Source organism: Podarcis liolepis, assembly GCF_965112155.1.
Source record: "Podarcis liolepis genome assembly, chromosome: 15".
Taxonomy (NCBI): Eukaryota; Metazoa; Chordata; class Lepidosauria; order Squamata; family Lacertidae; genus Podarcis; species Podarcis liolepis.
In genome coordinates, this window is record NC_139566.1 from 6389916 (window position 1) to 6405865 (window position 15950).

At 42.4% G+C, this 15950-nt stretch overlaps 1 protein-coding gene and 1 long non-coding RNA gene across 2 annotated transcripts; both read right to left on the reverse strand.

Annotated features, from left to right (window-relative positions):
- Window positions 1-1872: 1872 nt before the first annotated feature.
- LOC310694109 (uncharacterized protein) lies at window positions 1873-3923 on the reverse strand. Its single transcript, XM_083476869.1, has 2 exons — window positions 3774-3923; window positions 1873-3204 (listed from the first exon to the last, which is right to left on the reverse strand). Exon 2 carries the CDS (start codon window positions 3187-3189, stop codon window positions 2257-2259), a length of 933 nt encoding a protein of 310 aa, XP_083332995.1. The 5' UTR covers window positions 3190-3204; window positions 3774-3923; the 3' UTR covers window positions 1873-2256.
- Window positions 3924-11454: 7531 nt separating this feature from the next.
- LOC310694369 lies at window positions 11455-13591 on the reverse strand. Its single transcript, XR_014519629.1, has 2 exons — window positions 13091-13591; window positions 11455-12513 (listed from the first exon to the last, which is right to left on the reverse strand). It is a non-coding gene; the product is annotated as an uncharacterized lncRNA (long non-coding RNA).
- Window positions 13592-15950: the final 2359 nt, after the last annotated feature.

Consider the following 15950-nt stretch of genomic DNA (forward strand, 5'->3'; position numbering starts at 1 on the left):
CTTTTGTTAAAAAACCAGAAGCTTTTTTTACTGGGTATAATGTGTAAAGAGATACCGAGAGACAAGATAAAAAAATTGTTCTTATATGCAACAACTGCAGCAAGAATTTTGTTAGCCCCAAAATGGAAAGTACCAACAAAAGAAGAGTGGCAGATGAAATTGATGGACTTTGTAGAATTGTCGAAACTGATGGGAAGAATCCAGAACCAGCAAGATTGAACATTCCAAAAGGACTGGAATAAATTTATATTACAGTGGTACCTCAGGTTACATATGCTTCAGGTTACATACACTTCAGGATACAGACTCCACTAACCCAGAAATAGTGCTTCAGGTTAAGAACTTTGCTTCAGGATGAGAACAGAAATAGGGCTCCGGCAGCACGGCAGCAGCAGGAGGCCCCATTAGCTAAAGTGGTGCTTCAGGTTAAGAACAGTTTCAAGTTAAGTACGGACCTCTGGAACGAATAAAGTACTTAACCTGAGGTACCACTGTATATTTGAAAGACAACTATGAGCAGTGAACATCACTAGCAGGGTTATCTGAAGATTTGTAAGATGAAATTGTTACTTATTCAGGTGGAGTAATTTAATACTTTAGGTAATGATATAACAAGAATAGGAGTAAGTGAAATGCAAGGATGCGAAATATAATTTTGTAAACCATTAGGCGGGAGGGAGGGAAGTTGGCAGGCTCAGTTGAGCCAAAGAGTTATAATAAGAGGATATGATGTTACGTAATGTGATTATATGTAAAACTAATAATATTATTCTTTTTAAAAAAGTAATAGAAGGCAGGTGTGGTGGAACAGTCTCTGTTGGCAAGCCAAGGGACAGTTGGTGGTGGAACCCACCCAGTAAGCGGCAAAGGTGTCTGGAGAGACTTTCTACTGACACCTTTGCTGAACAGCAAACTGGTGCTTTAAAACAAGGTTTCAGGGAGTTGGGCAAAGCTCCATTATACTTGATTTTTGGTTAACATATATTGTTCTCATCTCTGTTATTTTTCTTGTATTGTTTTTAACTGTCTCTTTCCAACCCTGTTCCAAAATCACCGAATAATTTCCTATCTCATTACCCAATAGCCCATGGGTAGGCAAACCTAGGCCCGGGGCCCAGATCCGGCCCAATCGCCTTCTAAATCCAGCCCGCGGATGGTCCAGGAATCTGCATGTTTTTACATGAGTAGAATGTGTGCTTTTATTGAAAATGCATCTCTGGGTTATTTGTGGGGCATAGGAATTCGTTCATTTTTTCCCCTTCAAAATATAGTCGTCGTTCCCCCCCCCCCCAAGGTCTGAGGGACAGTGGACAGGCCCCCTGCTGGAAAAGTTTGCTGACCCCTGCAATAGCCCCAATACTGTGGATTGAGCTGTTGTGCAACCTGCCTTCATTTTTGCTCCCCTATCCAACCCTGATATCAGGCAAATCCAGCACTACAAATCTTCCAATGGAGGGTGTGTGATGATACCTTTACACACCCCCACCCACACATGGATGTATATTTTATGTTGTAAAGACCTTAGGGGTATATTAATATCTAGAATATTTACCTTAAACTGGGGAAACCCGTATTCAAGGATCACCTTGATTTCTCTACCACAGATAAAATGAGGAATCCTGTACACTATCATGAGATAGTTAGATGAATAGCAGGGTAAAATAAAATAATAATCATCAAACTGAGAGGCACATTGAGTACGCAGGATTGGAGCTTCCTGCATCTGGACTCCTGCTAAATGCATAATCTGCTAGCAACCACGAGGGAATGATGCACTGAATGTAGAAAACTCTCAGACCAGGAAGATGGCTTTAAAACCAGACGATAAGAAGAGCTGGTTGGGTTAGGCCAATGATCAACAACACAAGACACTGCCAGGAATTCAGAATTTTATTAGTGGACATAAGGAAGAGCTAGAGAGAGAAAACACACCCAATACACCGAAAGGAAAACATAGAACACCATATATATTTCATGAACATATCAAGGCACTTTTAGGGGTTTTCAACATGTTCTGAAGAGAAGAATCTTAAATTTCACGAAGGAGGCAGGGACAAAGCTTGAGGCATCTCACTCAATGGGAAGGTAACCAGCATGTCTTTATGCATTGTGTTAATGATGACGTTCATCCCTGTATTCTAAGTGTTGAGCTGGCAACCAGAATTCTGGGTTTTCCTGCCAAGATCTTGGCTGACATGCAGTTGTTGTTGTTGTTGTTGTTTAAACCCAGGTCCCCGTTAGCGGTCTCTAAAGAGTTCAGCACTTGTACTGGTAAGTAGAGCAGCAGGTCTGGCGGCAGCAGCAGGGGACACAGCAACTCTGGTTGCAACAGCAGCAGGGGGAACAGCCACACTGATTGCAGCAGCAGCAGGGGCTGCGACGACAACGGGAACAGCAGCACGGAGAGCAGCAGGACTGGTTGCAGCAGCGGGGGCAGCAGCAGCGGGACTGGGAGGAGCAACAGCAGGGGGAGCAGCCACACCTGGAGCAGCAGGTCAACTTGCGACAACAGCAGGGAGAGCAGCCACATCGAGAACAGCAAGACTGGGAACAGCAGCAAGGGGAGCAGCCACACTTGGAACAGCATTTAGCCTTGTGGCAGCAGCAGGGGGAACAGCCACACTTGGAACAGCAGGAGGACTTTTGACAACAGCAGGGAGAACAGCCACACTTGGAACAGCTCTGACGCTGTGAACAGCAGCAAGGGGAGCAGCCACACTTGGAACAGCATTTAGACTTGTTGCAGCAGCAGGGGGAACAGCCACACTTAGAACAGCAGGAGGACTTTTGACAACAGCAGGGAGAACAGCCACACTTGGAACAGCATTTAGCCTTGTGGCAGCAGCAAGGGGAACAGCCACATTTGGAACAGCAGGAGGACTTTTGACAACAGCAGGGAGAACAGCCACACTTGGAACAGCATGTAGACTTGTGGCAGCAGCAGGGGGAACAGCCACACTTAGAACAGCAGGAGGACTTTTGACAACAGCAGGGGGAACAGCCACACTTAGAACAGCAGGAGGACTTTTGACAACAGCAGGGAGAACAGCCACACTTGGAACAGCATTTAGACTTGTGGCAGCAGCAGGGGGAACAGCCACATTTGGAACAGCTCTGACCCTGTGAACAGCAGCAAGGTGAGCAGCCACACTTGGAACAGCATTGAGACTTGTTTTGACAACAGGCCATTTTGATGGAGTGGGGCTGAAAAAAAAGTGAAGAGCTGGTTTCAGTAATCAAACCATGCAGTACTCACATCCATACATGCATCGAGAAACACACAGTACATTTTTCTCTTCTTGTTATGCCTTCAGTATATTCCAAATTCCTGAAAATTATTAGTTACAGGAACCATACTTGAAAGCCCCATGGTAATTTCCGCTGAGAGCCCAACGCATATCAACATGGTAAGACAGAACTCAATAGACTATAGAAACTTGAAGTCTATTAGTCTGTAATGCCAACAAGAGATATCCAGCATTAAGTGACCATTTAGCCAAAAAAGCTAAATGTCATAATATCTGAAGAACAATTTATAATAAGGAACAAAATTCTGAAAAGGGATTTTTTTCCCCTTTGCAAATTAATTCCTTCTACTGCAAAAAAACATCTCTGTAAGGAATGAAGTGGAATATAGCAGTAAAGAAGAAAACCTGATGGATCTTGTCCTGCAGGTAGTTCCCGTAAATCTACCCAATAACTCTAATTATGTATATGGTTTCTGTAAGAAGTTTAATGCTATCTAAATAACCAGCAATTAAATTCGAACGTACCTTGTACAGCAGTCGGAACTTGGAAGCACAATGGAGATTCAAGTGAATGAGTGAAGAGCTTCGGGAAGGAGGATCTTTTTATACAGGACTAAGCACCCAGCCCCTAGGAAATGAGGCACCGCCAATGAATGGAGACGTTCTTCATTGCTACTCAAAGCACATGTCTATGTGCTGCGCTTTCCATCTCCCAATCCCATGTTCGTTGTGTTGGTTCACATCTTCCACCTCAAGAGACTTTTCCCAAGGTCTATAATTAGAGGCATTTGAGGCTCATCACATTGTAAACCTCATGTCAAGCACACACCAGAGGGCACCTGAGAAGGACGGCTTCATGAATTCAAATGCTCAAAAAAAGGGAATGGACCGTTTCATTGGACCCATGCAGCTGAACGTCACCATTGTGACTCAACAGTGCATGATTGCTCCCTAGTTTGCTATAGCACCTGAGCTCTCTTGCTAGAGGTCATTCCTTTTAATCTAAGTGTTCCAATTAGAAATATGTATACATTTTTATAAGTCAATAGGAAAAGATGAGATCAACACCTCAAAGACTTCAGGGCACCTTTCTTCCTCTTTTTGAGTTTTTCCTTTGGAATCTCACATTCCTCCAGCATCCGTAGGCTTGGGAAGATGTTCACAGGTTCACTGTATCATCAGAGCACATGTGTGTGATGTTCTTGCTCCACCTGAGGTCAAGTCAGCTGTCACCAAAAGGAACATGTCACCTGCTTTCTTATATACAGTGGTACCTCGGGCTACAGATGCTTCAGGTTACAGACTCTGCTAACCCAGAAATAGTACCTCGCGTTAATAACTTTGCTTCAGGATGAGAACAGAAATCGTGCTCTAGTGGCACGGCAGCAGCAGGAGGCCCCATTAGTTAAAGTGGTGCTTCAGGTTAAGAACGGACCTCTGGAAAGAATTTAGTTCTTGGTACCCAATGTACCCCTGTCTTTATATACAAAGGACAGTGTTAAGGCAATGGATGTTGAATACTGCAGTGATCCCCACCCCCGACAAATAGATAAAATCATCTGCTGGAAAAATGTATCACCTACTATATCTGAATGATTTGGGGAAAGAAAAAACCCCTGGTCATAGCAGTAATGATTACTTTTACCTATTACAAAATAATACCTAGAAAGCAATGTAATAGGTTTGTGAAAAAATGGGTCTTTTCATTACATTTTGTAATACTGTGCTTAAGTATAATGTCCAGTGTTGTGCTGCTTTCAATCTGTTGTAATACTTTGAGTATCTGCCCAAATATTACTTTTTTTTTATCTAATTAGCCTGTGTGTTGAGAAGGTTAGACTAGGACCAGGGAGTCGAGGGTTCAAATCCCTATTTGGCCATGAAGCTCTCCTGGTTACCTTGAGCTAGTCACTGCCTCTCAGCCTAACCTACCTCATAAGGCTGTTGTGGGAATTAATTAATGAGGGTAGGGTATAAATGCAATAACATAAATAAACAAATAATGTTACAGATAGGTAGCCGTGTTGGTCTGCCATAGTCAAAATAAAAAAATTCCTTCCAGTAGCACCTTAAAGACCAACTAAGTTAGTTCTTGGTATGAGCTTTCGTGTGCATGCACACTTCTTCAGATACACTGAAACAGAAGTTGCCAGATCCCTTGATCCCAGATCCCAGATCTGGCAACTTCTGTTTCAGTGTATCTGAAGAAGTGTGCATGCACACGAAAGCTCATACCAAGAACTAACTTAGTTGGTCTTTAAGGTGCTACTGGAAGGAATTTTTTTATTTAAACAAATAATGAACATTTTAATAATAATAATAATAATAATAATAATAATAATAATAATAATAATAATAAAAATAAAATAAATAAATCAGATACATTTAAACAGTTTTAAATACAAATAAACAACATTAAGTCAATATTTTTTTAAAATAAAGTGTGTGTGTGTGTGTGTGTGTTAAAGAGACATGTGAGATTTGAAGGACTCGTTATCTTTTTAGGCTAATATTAGGGACTGAGCTCAATGGATATTTTGCATTTCCTTGTTTTGTAATTTTCACATACTCAATTTCTTCAGTGTGTACTCTATTAGCTGCCTGACTCAACCTGACCTTACTCACTGCAAACTTTATGCTCTTCGGATTCGTGGTGCAGGTTTCCTGTTGAGAACTCGTTTCGCAACTAGTAGCAGAACTAAAGTTCTGCTTCTGTAAATCATTAGGAAACATGTTCAGGGATGGTATTGTGCCCCGAGGGTCTTGTAGCATCAGTTTTCTCAGAAAAATAAAGATTTTTATTTCTTTATTTTGAGTTCATCCTTTCATAAAACATATATACCATTTGATTGTACAGAACCCTTGCCACCTCATCTTGCATTTCAAAAGCAATCACACCTTCCTGAAATTTGTTTTCTCCTTTGCAAAATGTCCCTCTCCTTTTACACGTGCCACTCATTTTTGTGGTCTTTGGACTACAAATCGGTTTCAATTCACTCATCCATTTTTGCAGTTGATGGTGCTTGTGTTTCTTCCTTCTTCTTCTTTAAATCAGGTTGGGGGATTTTCTATTTGTTAAAGCAGTGTTCTTCAACCTTGAGTCCCCCATATGTTGTTGGAATACAACTCCCATCATCCCTGACCATTGCCTAGGCTGGCTCAGGATGATGAGAGTTATAGTCCAACATATGTGGACCCAACCAGCTTAGTTGGTTTTGTCAAGGGATGGATGTTAACTGGGATCAATTGCTTTTGGGACACATTGAAACGCAACCGAAACTAGTTCCTTTTCAAAATGTACTTTCCAAGCTCTGGTATGACCTGAATGACACTATTTCCATAGCATCCATTTCTCCTACACCTATTTGACTGTTACTCGCCATTATTTGCCATGGATCATTTCTATGGCCTTCTCTTGCCCACTTCTTGTATTTATGCATTCAAATTGGATGAAAATTGGGAAAAGGCTAGGGCCAAGTGTGAAGTATAGGAGTGATTCATGTGGACTCTAAGTGATGTGATTCTGGGCCACATCACCATTTGGAGCATTTTGTGGTCATCATAAAATACAAGCTCACCTTCTACAGCCCCATTGTGGGTGTGATGTGATGGACACAAGCTCATTATTCAGTCATTGGGAATTTTTAAAAATTATAGCGACCGGGACTCAAGGAAGAGCAAAATCCACATTATAATGTAAGAACTGCATGTAAATAAGACTGAAGGCAAACAGGGTTTATGGGGCACTGCCCAATGTACCCTAATAGTCTAGCCTTCAATGACAATAACAGCAACAGCAGTGACAATAATACAGAAATGTTTCATATTAGGAATCCGCTGACAGCATACAAATCAATCTGGCTAACCTGATCCAAACACACACACACACACACACACACACACACGCCATTCACACACAGAAACAAATCTCATTACAGCAAGCCAAAGACAACCAACCACACCGTGGGCCACCCCACTCTTTCACCACCAAAGAAATACAGCAAGCGGATAGAAGAAGAAGAAGAGGAGGAGGAAGAGGAGGAGGCGTTTGGACTTGATATCCCGCTTTTCACTCTCCTTAAGGAGTCTCAAAGCAGCTAACATTCTCCTTTCTCTTCCTCCCCCACGACAAACACTCTGTGAGGTGAGTGGGGCTGAGAGACTTCAAAGAAGTGTGACTAGCCCAAGGTCACCTAGCAGCTGCATGTGGAGGAGCGGAGACGCGAACCCGGTTCACCAGATTACGAGTCGACCGCTCTTAACCACTACACCACGTGGGTAAGAGAATCCACACAAGTGACGCTGACACAAAAACCCACACTAAGTAGAATAGAAGCATTGCCATCCAACCCCCCCCCCACTCACCATTCCCCCTCTCCCTCTTTCCTCCTCTTTTCATCCTAACCTAACACTGTAGGTAACACTAATGTCTAACAACAAATAAAACTGATCAGTAGAAAACTCAGCTTGAAAAAAAAGAGACATTGCACATATTTTTGTAAACTAAGAAATCTCCAATAAAAATATACTTTAAAAAAAAGAAATGCGTCTTATTATCGACTGTTATCAATAGAATTTATACCCTGCCCTTGGAAATGTAAATAACTATCAGATTTTTGAAAAGCTCATTCATCATTTTTTTTGAATTAAAATAAATAGCATTAATTGAATTAATGTGCAATAGATTGTTGCTGTTTTGACTTTCATTTTGCTACCTTATTTCATGGGCTGCACAAACTGCTTTACAAATAATGGTTTTTATTGGGTACTACAAGGAGCACCGGGGATGAGTTTCTTGAATCAAGGAGGCGGTGGCCCCCAAACATTTGGGAATCACTGCTTTAACCCATTGCTCTTCCATTGAGCAATAGGCCTTCCCCTAAGGAAAAGTTTTGTGAAGTACAGAATGAACCAACAACACCTTGCAAAGCCATGATTCCATAATTTCATTGTAGGAGTCATTTCAGAGTTAAAGGTCAAGGTAAAGGACCCCTGACAGTTACGTCCAGTTGCAGACGACTCTGGGGTTGTGGCACTCATCTCGCTATACTGGCCGAGGGAGGCGGTGTTTGTCCGCAGACAGTTTTTCCAGGTCATTTCATTATATATCATCTTCCAGTAAGCTTTTATTACCTTACAGTACAAGTCCATCACATATGATAAAAGGTACCTTCTTTTTCTTTACATTTCCAGCAGATATTTGTACTTGCCCTATACATTTTTGCTAACTTAAAGGTAAAGGGCCCTTGACAGTTAAGTCCAGTCATGAATGACTCTGGGGTTGCGGCACTCATCTCGTTTACTGGCCGAGGGAGTTAGCGTTTGTCTGCAGACAGTTTTTCCGGGTCATGTCACCAGCATGACTAAGCCGCTTCTGGTGAACCAGAGCAGTGCACGGAAATGCTGTTTACCTTCCCACCGGAGCGGTACCTATTTATCTACTTGCACGTTGATGTGCTTTCAAACTGCTAGGTTGGCAGGAGCAGGGACCGAGCAATGGGAGCTCACCCCATCACAGGGATTTGAACCGCTGACCTTCCGATCGGCAAGCCAAAAGCTCAGTGGTTTTCACCACAGTGCCACCCGCGTCCCAGAGTTAGGCAGAGACAATCACACACCAAACACCAAGGGGATAATAATAATAATAATAAGAAGAGTTTGGATTTGATATCCCGCCTTTCACTCCCCTTCAGGGGTCTCAAAGCGGCTAACAATCTCCTTTCCCTTCCTCCCCCACAACAAACACTCTGTGAGGTGAGTGGGGCTGAGAGACTTCAAAGAAGTGTGACTGGCCCAAGGTCACCCAGCAGCTGCATGTGGAGGAGCGGAGACGCGAACCCGGTTACCCAGATTACGTGACTACCGCTCTTAACCACTACACCACACTGGCTCCTATTGATGGAATAAATAAGAGCACCATTTATTCCATCAAAAAGTCAGGACTGCTTCACTGAAAATTTAGAATAAGTTTTGAAAAGAATTAATCAACAGTTTCACAAAGGAGGAAGAGAAACTGAACTCAGCAATGAGGCATTGAACTCAGCGAGATAAGCCTGGGAAGAAAACCAGGCGGTTTAAAGATATATATTCCTGACATTCCGGGTGTTGAGTTGGCAAGCAGCCAGTGGAATGTTGCTTCTGGGTGCTGGGCTTCCAAGTTGGTTTTTACATCCGCAGTGCCATTAGCAATTTCTAAGGAGCTCAGCATTTGGTCTGGAAAAAATTGTGACCAGAAGAGCAACAGGAGTTGGAGCCACAGCAGCAAAGAGAGCAGCAACCCTGGTTGCAACAGCAGCAAGGGGAACAACCACACTGGTTCCAGCAGCATGGGGTGCAATGAAAAGAGGAGCAACAGTTGCTCCGTCCGAAGTTCATTACTTGTGCTCATTCCTTCTAATGCAGTGATGGAAAAACTTGGCCCTCCAGCTGTTTTGGGACTATAACTCCCATCATCGCTAGTTAATAGGACCAGTAGTCAGGGATGATGGGAATTCTAGTCCCAAAACAGCTGGAGGGCCAAGGTTGGCCATCACTGTTCTAATGCATGTGCTGCAATTAGAATAAGTGTACATATTTTTTATAAGTTAATAGAAAAAGATGGGGTCAACATCTCAAAAACTTCAGGGAATTTTTTCCCTACTCTATTTTGAGACCCCCATTGCAAAAAAAAAAAAAGATACCTTAAGAAAATAAGAAGAGTCTTCTTGATCTGGCCAATAGTTCATCTAATTTACCATCCTGATCTCACAGTAGTCAGCCAAATGCCCATTGGATAATTGCAAGCAGGATTCTAGCACAATAGGACCCTCCTTTCCTGTGGTTTCCAGGAGCAGAAATGCATGTTTCCGGCATAATGTCCCAGCACAATATAAAGCAAAGCCAACTGTTACCCAAAGGCTCATACCTTCAGAATTCTAGGCATTATCCACAATGTAAGAGAAAGAAAATTCCAGAGACACCAAGAAGCTTAACTCTAGTTTAAGCTCAGATTAAATCTTTGAATGCCCAAACAACCTATAGGGCTTTTATCACACATCTTTTCCCTGATTTCCCCCCTGTAGCCAGTGCCTAGTAGGCTACTCTGTGTGTTATGAAGCAACTAATATCTTTTAATTGTTGCTAGCCACCCTGGGACCTTAGGGTGAAGGGAAGCAAATAAATTGTACCGCTTCTACTATCACTACCAATGTATGAGCCTGAGGAAACCAGATCAACAAAAGATTAAAGTGATTTTGGAGTTCTGAATTAATGGGCCGTAGCCAATGTCACTCTCACTTAGAGCAGACCCATTGAAATGAATCAATAGTACTAACTTAGGGCAAGTCTTTTCAGTGGGTATACTCTGAGTGGGCCTTCATTAGCAGCAATTCACTGGTTTATACTCAGTGTCAGTCCTACTCATAGAATGCTCATAGTAATTAATACACATGATTAACTTAGGCCCATTAAAGCAATGGCTCTAATCTAAAGAATATTATTATTGGACAGCCAATGACTGTCACCCAAATTTTCTGCAATGCGCCCTGCTTGGTGTCCACTGAAGCTTTTTCATTCTTCCATCCAGTTGCAACTGTTTCTCCCTGACCACTTCATTAAAGAGTATATTACCAACTCTTTGGTTATATGGTGTTGAAGACATAATCTAACACTTTAGTTATGTGAGCAACACATCAAAGGACCGATTCGAGAGCTACATTGTCAACACATAACCCAGATGCCATTGAAGGATTTTAAGGTCAACACCTTGATTACATATGCAGCACATGATCCTGAGCCTACAGTAGAGTTGTGAAACAAATATCTGGAGTACGTTGGCCAACTAGAGCATCAGAATGAGCCATGGCAGTAACTGGGATCATTGAGTGCGGTAGACCAGTTCATTCACTATAAAGCTCAAAAGTGAAGGTTTGCAGCTACTGAGGAAGATGGTGACAAGGGCTGGAGAACATCAGGAGACCCAACAGTGAAGGGGCAACACTGCCATCAGTAGCATTGATGGCCTTAGCCTCCATGAACAAGCCTCATGTTCTTTTGGATAGGCACATAGAAAGTTGCCGTATACAGAATCAATCCATTGGTTTTGGAGCTGGAACGTTCTCTGGCCCACTTGAACATGATGGGTTTTGAACCTGGGACCTTGTGCATATAAAGCAGACACTCTACCCTCCAACTGAGCTAAAGATTTTCAGCCAACAACGCAAGACACTGCCAGGAATTCAGAATTTAATCAGCGGACATTAGGAAGAGCTACAGAGAGAAAAACACACCCAATACACCAAAAGGAAAACATAGAACACCATATACATTCCATGAACAAATCAAGGCCTTTTTAGGGGCTTTGAAGAGAAGAATTTCATGAAGGAGGCAGGGACAAGGTTTGAGGCATCTCGCTCAACAGGAAGGCAACCAGCATGCATTTAAATATTGCTTTGTGTTGATGTTGATTCCAATATTCTGAGTATTGAGCTTCTAACCAGAAACCCGTATTCTGTTTCCAGGATCTGGGCTGACTTTCTAGTTTTTGCATTGAAGGCCCCATTAGCGGTCTCTAAAGTGTTCAGCACTTGTACTGGTAAGTAGAGCAGCAGGTCTGGCGGCAGCAGCAGGGGACACAGCAACTCTGGTTGCAACAGCAGCAGGGGGAACAGCCACACTGTTTGCAGCAGCAGCAAGGGCTGTGACGACAACGGGAACAGCAGCACGGAGAGCAGTAAGACTGGTTGCAGCAGCGGGGGCAGCAGCAGCGGGACTGGGAAGAGCAACAGCAGGGGGAGCAGCCACACCTGGAGCAGCAGGTCAACTTGCGACAACAGCAGGGAGAGCAGCCACATCTAGAACAGCAAGACTGGGAACAGCAGCAGGGGGAGCAGCCACACTTAGAACAGCAGGGGGACTTTTGGCAGCAGCAGGGGGAACAGCCACACTTGGAACAGCAGGAGGACTTTTGGCAGCAGCAGGGAGAGCAGCCACACTTGGAACAGCAGGAGGACTTTTGACAACAGCAAGGAGAACAGCCACACTTGGAACAGCATTTAGCCTTGTGGCAGCAGCAGGGGGAACAGCCACACTTGGAACAGCAGGAGGACTTTTGACAACAGCAGGGGGAACAACCACACTTGGAACAGCATTTAGACTTGTGGCAGCAGCAGGGGGAACAGCCACATTTGGAACAGCTCTGACCCTGTGAACAGCAGCAAGGGGAGCAACCACACTTGGAACAGCATTGAGACTTGTTTTGACAACAGGCCATTTTGATGGAGCGGAGCTGGAAAAAAGTGAAGAGTCTGTTTCAGTAATCAAACCATGCAGTACTCACATCCATACATGCATCGAGAAACACACAATACATTTTTCTCTTCTTGTTATGCCTTCAGTATATTCCAATTCCCTGACAATTATCAGAAACTATACTTGAGAAACCCCTTGTTATTTCAGCCATGCCCTGGGAGCCTGACACACATCAACATGGTAAGGCTGTTACTCAAAAGATTATTTAAAAAACCTTGAAGGCTAATATTCTGGAGTGTCAATGAGAGCCATACAGAATTAGGTGAAGATTCAGCCAAAAAAATCTCACAAAGTATTCACACTATCTGGAGAACATTTAAGAATAAGGAATGGAATTCTGACTGAAAAGGGATTTGTTTGCAAATTCATTCCTTCTACTGAAAAAAAAAATCTCTGTAAGGAATGAAGTGGAATAAAGTAGTAAAGAAGAAAACCTGATGGATCTTGTCCTGCAGGTACTTCCCGTAAATCTACCCAATAACTCTAATTATGGATGTGGTTTTTGTAAGAAGTTTAATGCTATCCAAATAACCAGCAATTAAATTCGAACTTACCTTGTACAGCAGTCGGAACTTGGAAGCACAATGGAGATTCAAGTGAATGAGTGAAGAGCTTGGGGAAGGAGGATCTTTTTATACAGGACTAAGCACCCAGCCCCTAGGAAATGAGGCACCGCCAATGAATGGAGACGTTCTTCATTGCTACTCAAAGCACATGTCTATGTGCTGCGCTTTCCATCTCCCAATCCCATGTTCGTTGTGTTGGTTCACATCTTCCACCTCAAGAGACTTTTCCCAAGGTCTATAATTAGAGGCATTTGAGGCTCATCACATTGTAAACCTCATGTCAAGCACACACCAGAGGGCACCTGAGAAGGACGGCTTCATGAATTCAAATGCTCAAAAAAAGGGAATGGACCGTTTCATTGGACCCATGCAGCTGAACGTCACCATTGTGACTCAACAGCGCATGATTGCTCCCTAGTTTGTTATAGCACCTGAGCTCTCTTGCTAGAGGTCATTCCTTTTAATCTAAGTGTTCCAATTAGAAATATGTATACATTTTTATAAGTCAATAGGAAAAGATGAGATCAACACCTCAAAGACCTCAGGGCACCTTTCTTCCTCTTTTTGAGTTTTTCCTTTGGAATCTCACATTCCTCCAGCATCCGTAGGCTTGGGAAGATGTTCACAGGTTCATCAGAGCACCTGTGTGTGATGTTCTCGCTCCACCTGAGGTCAAGTCAGCTGTCACCAAAAGGAACATGTCACCTGCCTTTTTTGTATTTATATATAAAGGACATTTTTTTTAAAGGACGATGGACACTGAATTAAATCTGCCCCCCCCAATGTATAAAATCATCTGCCAAAAAGTGGAAAAATATTACCTACTATATGTGAACGATTTGAGAAAAGATCTGGTCTATAGAAGCAGTTATTAAATTAACTTACTATGAAATGATATATATAAAGCAGTCTGAGAGGTTCATGGAAAATAGGTTTTTTTTGTGTTAGGTTTTGTAATAATCAGTTTAACTATAGTGCTCAAGAGCCCTGTTTAGGGAAGTTTTTAATGCCTGATGTTTTATTGTGTTTTTAATATTCTGTTGGGATGCGCCCAGAGTGGCTGGGGAAACCCAGGCAGATGGGTGGGGTATAAATAATAAATTATTACTATCATATTATAACATTCTGCTGCTTGCAACCTATTGTATTATTATGGGCATCTGTCCAAATATGAGTTTATTTACCTTCTTTGGTCTAATTAGCCAGCATGGTGTAGTGGTTAGAGTGTCAAGACTAGAACCTGGGAGACTAGGATTTAAATCTCCACTTGGCCATGTGGGACAAGGCCAACTGTGACTTTAAGGAAGAATGGGAGCGCTTTACAAATTATCTGAAAAGACAACAAAATGAACTGGACTCCTTGGCAGGTTTTGAATAAACATACACAAATCTATTGGTTGATAACATGATAGATAGATAAGGTCAGGATATGTATAACTTTATAACATGCAGAGAATAATATGTGTAGAGAAATCAGAGAGAGGAGCTGAGGGAAGTCCCTGGTGGGAGGGGGGAGGGAGGGATGGAAGAGGAGTAGGAAAAAAGGGGGGATAATGTACAGTGGTACCTTGGGTTGCATACACTTCAGGTTAAACACTCCGCTAACCCAGAAAGAGTGCTTCAGATTAAGAACTTTGTTCAGGATGAGAACAGAAATTGTGCAGCTGTGGCACGGCAGCAGCGGGAGGCCCCATTAGCTAAAGTGGTGCTTCAGGTTAAGAACAGTTTCAGGTTAAGAACGGACCTCCGGAACGAATTAAGTACTTAACCCGAGGTTCCACTGTATGTGATTATACGGTTTGATAATTTGTTATGTTGAAATTGCTTAATAAAAATATATATATATTTTAAAAAATAATAAATCTCCACTTGGCCCTTCGACCAGTCACTGCCTCTCAGCCTAACAAATCTTATAGAACTGTTGTGGAGGGGGCTTGAGGAATTCTCTTCCTCCCCCAATGGCAACAAGAAGCAGGCATGAAACAAGAAATTCTTACTATGATTTATTCAGATGTTATGGTGAAAGACAAAGAAATACGGTCATTCCTCAATGGTGGTGTTGCTCGCACTGAGCTCCTCCCCCTTTCCCCTCAAGAACAACACCTTTTTCTATGGTCAGAAGATTGGAAAACTATTGCCTAACAGAAGGTAGATCAGTTGGGTGTCATTCTAGAGTGAATATTTTGTTTTATGTACAACCCATTGGAGGGGCAGGATTACCTATGGGGACACTAAGAGTGAAGTGGATGGTGGGGGGGGGGACTGGAAAGGTAAATAACTATCAGATTTTGAAAAGTTAGTCACTGGATCAAGTTCATCAATTCTGTTGAATTGCACAGTTATCTGAAATCCAAATAAAACTATTTAGTTTATTTAACTAAATAGTTTTAATTTGATTTCAAATAAATGTGCAATTAATTGTTAATGTTTTGAGTTTTATTGTGTTATCATCCCGTTTCATGGGTTGAACAAACTGATATTCTCAATAATGCTTTTGACTGGATAGTGTGGGGGACAATGAAAATGAGTTCATGAAACCAAGGAGGTGGTGGCCCCCAGAACTTTGAGATTGAATGCTGTAACCTATTTAGCTTAGTATTTTCTCCACAGTAACCACTAGCAGTTCTCCAAGGTTTCAGACATAGATTTTTTTTCTCTGTCCTACCTGGACATGCCAGGGACCTTCTGCATGCAGAGCAGGGGCTCTTCCATTAAGCAATGAGCCTTTCCCCCAGGAAAAGTTTTGTGAAGTACAGAATGAATCAACAACACCATGCACAGCCATGATTCCAGAATTTAATTGTAGGAGTTTTTACAGAGTTAGAAAGAGACAATCACACCCCAAACA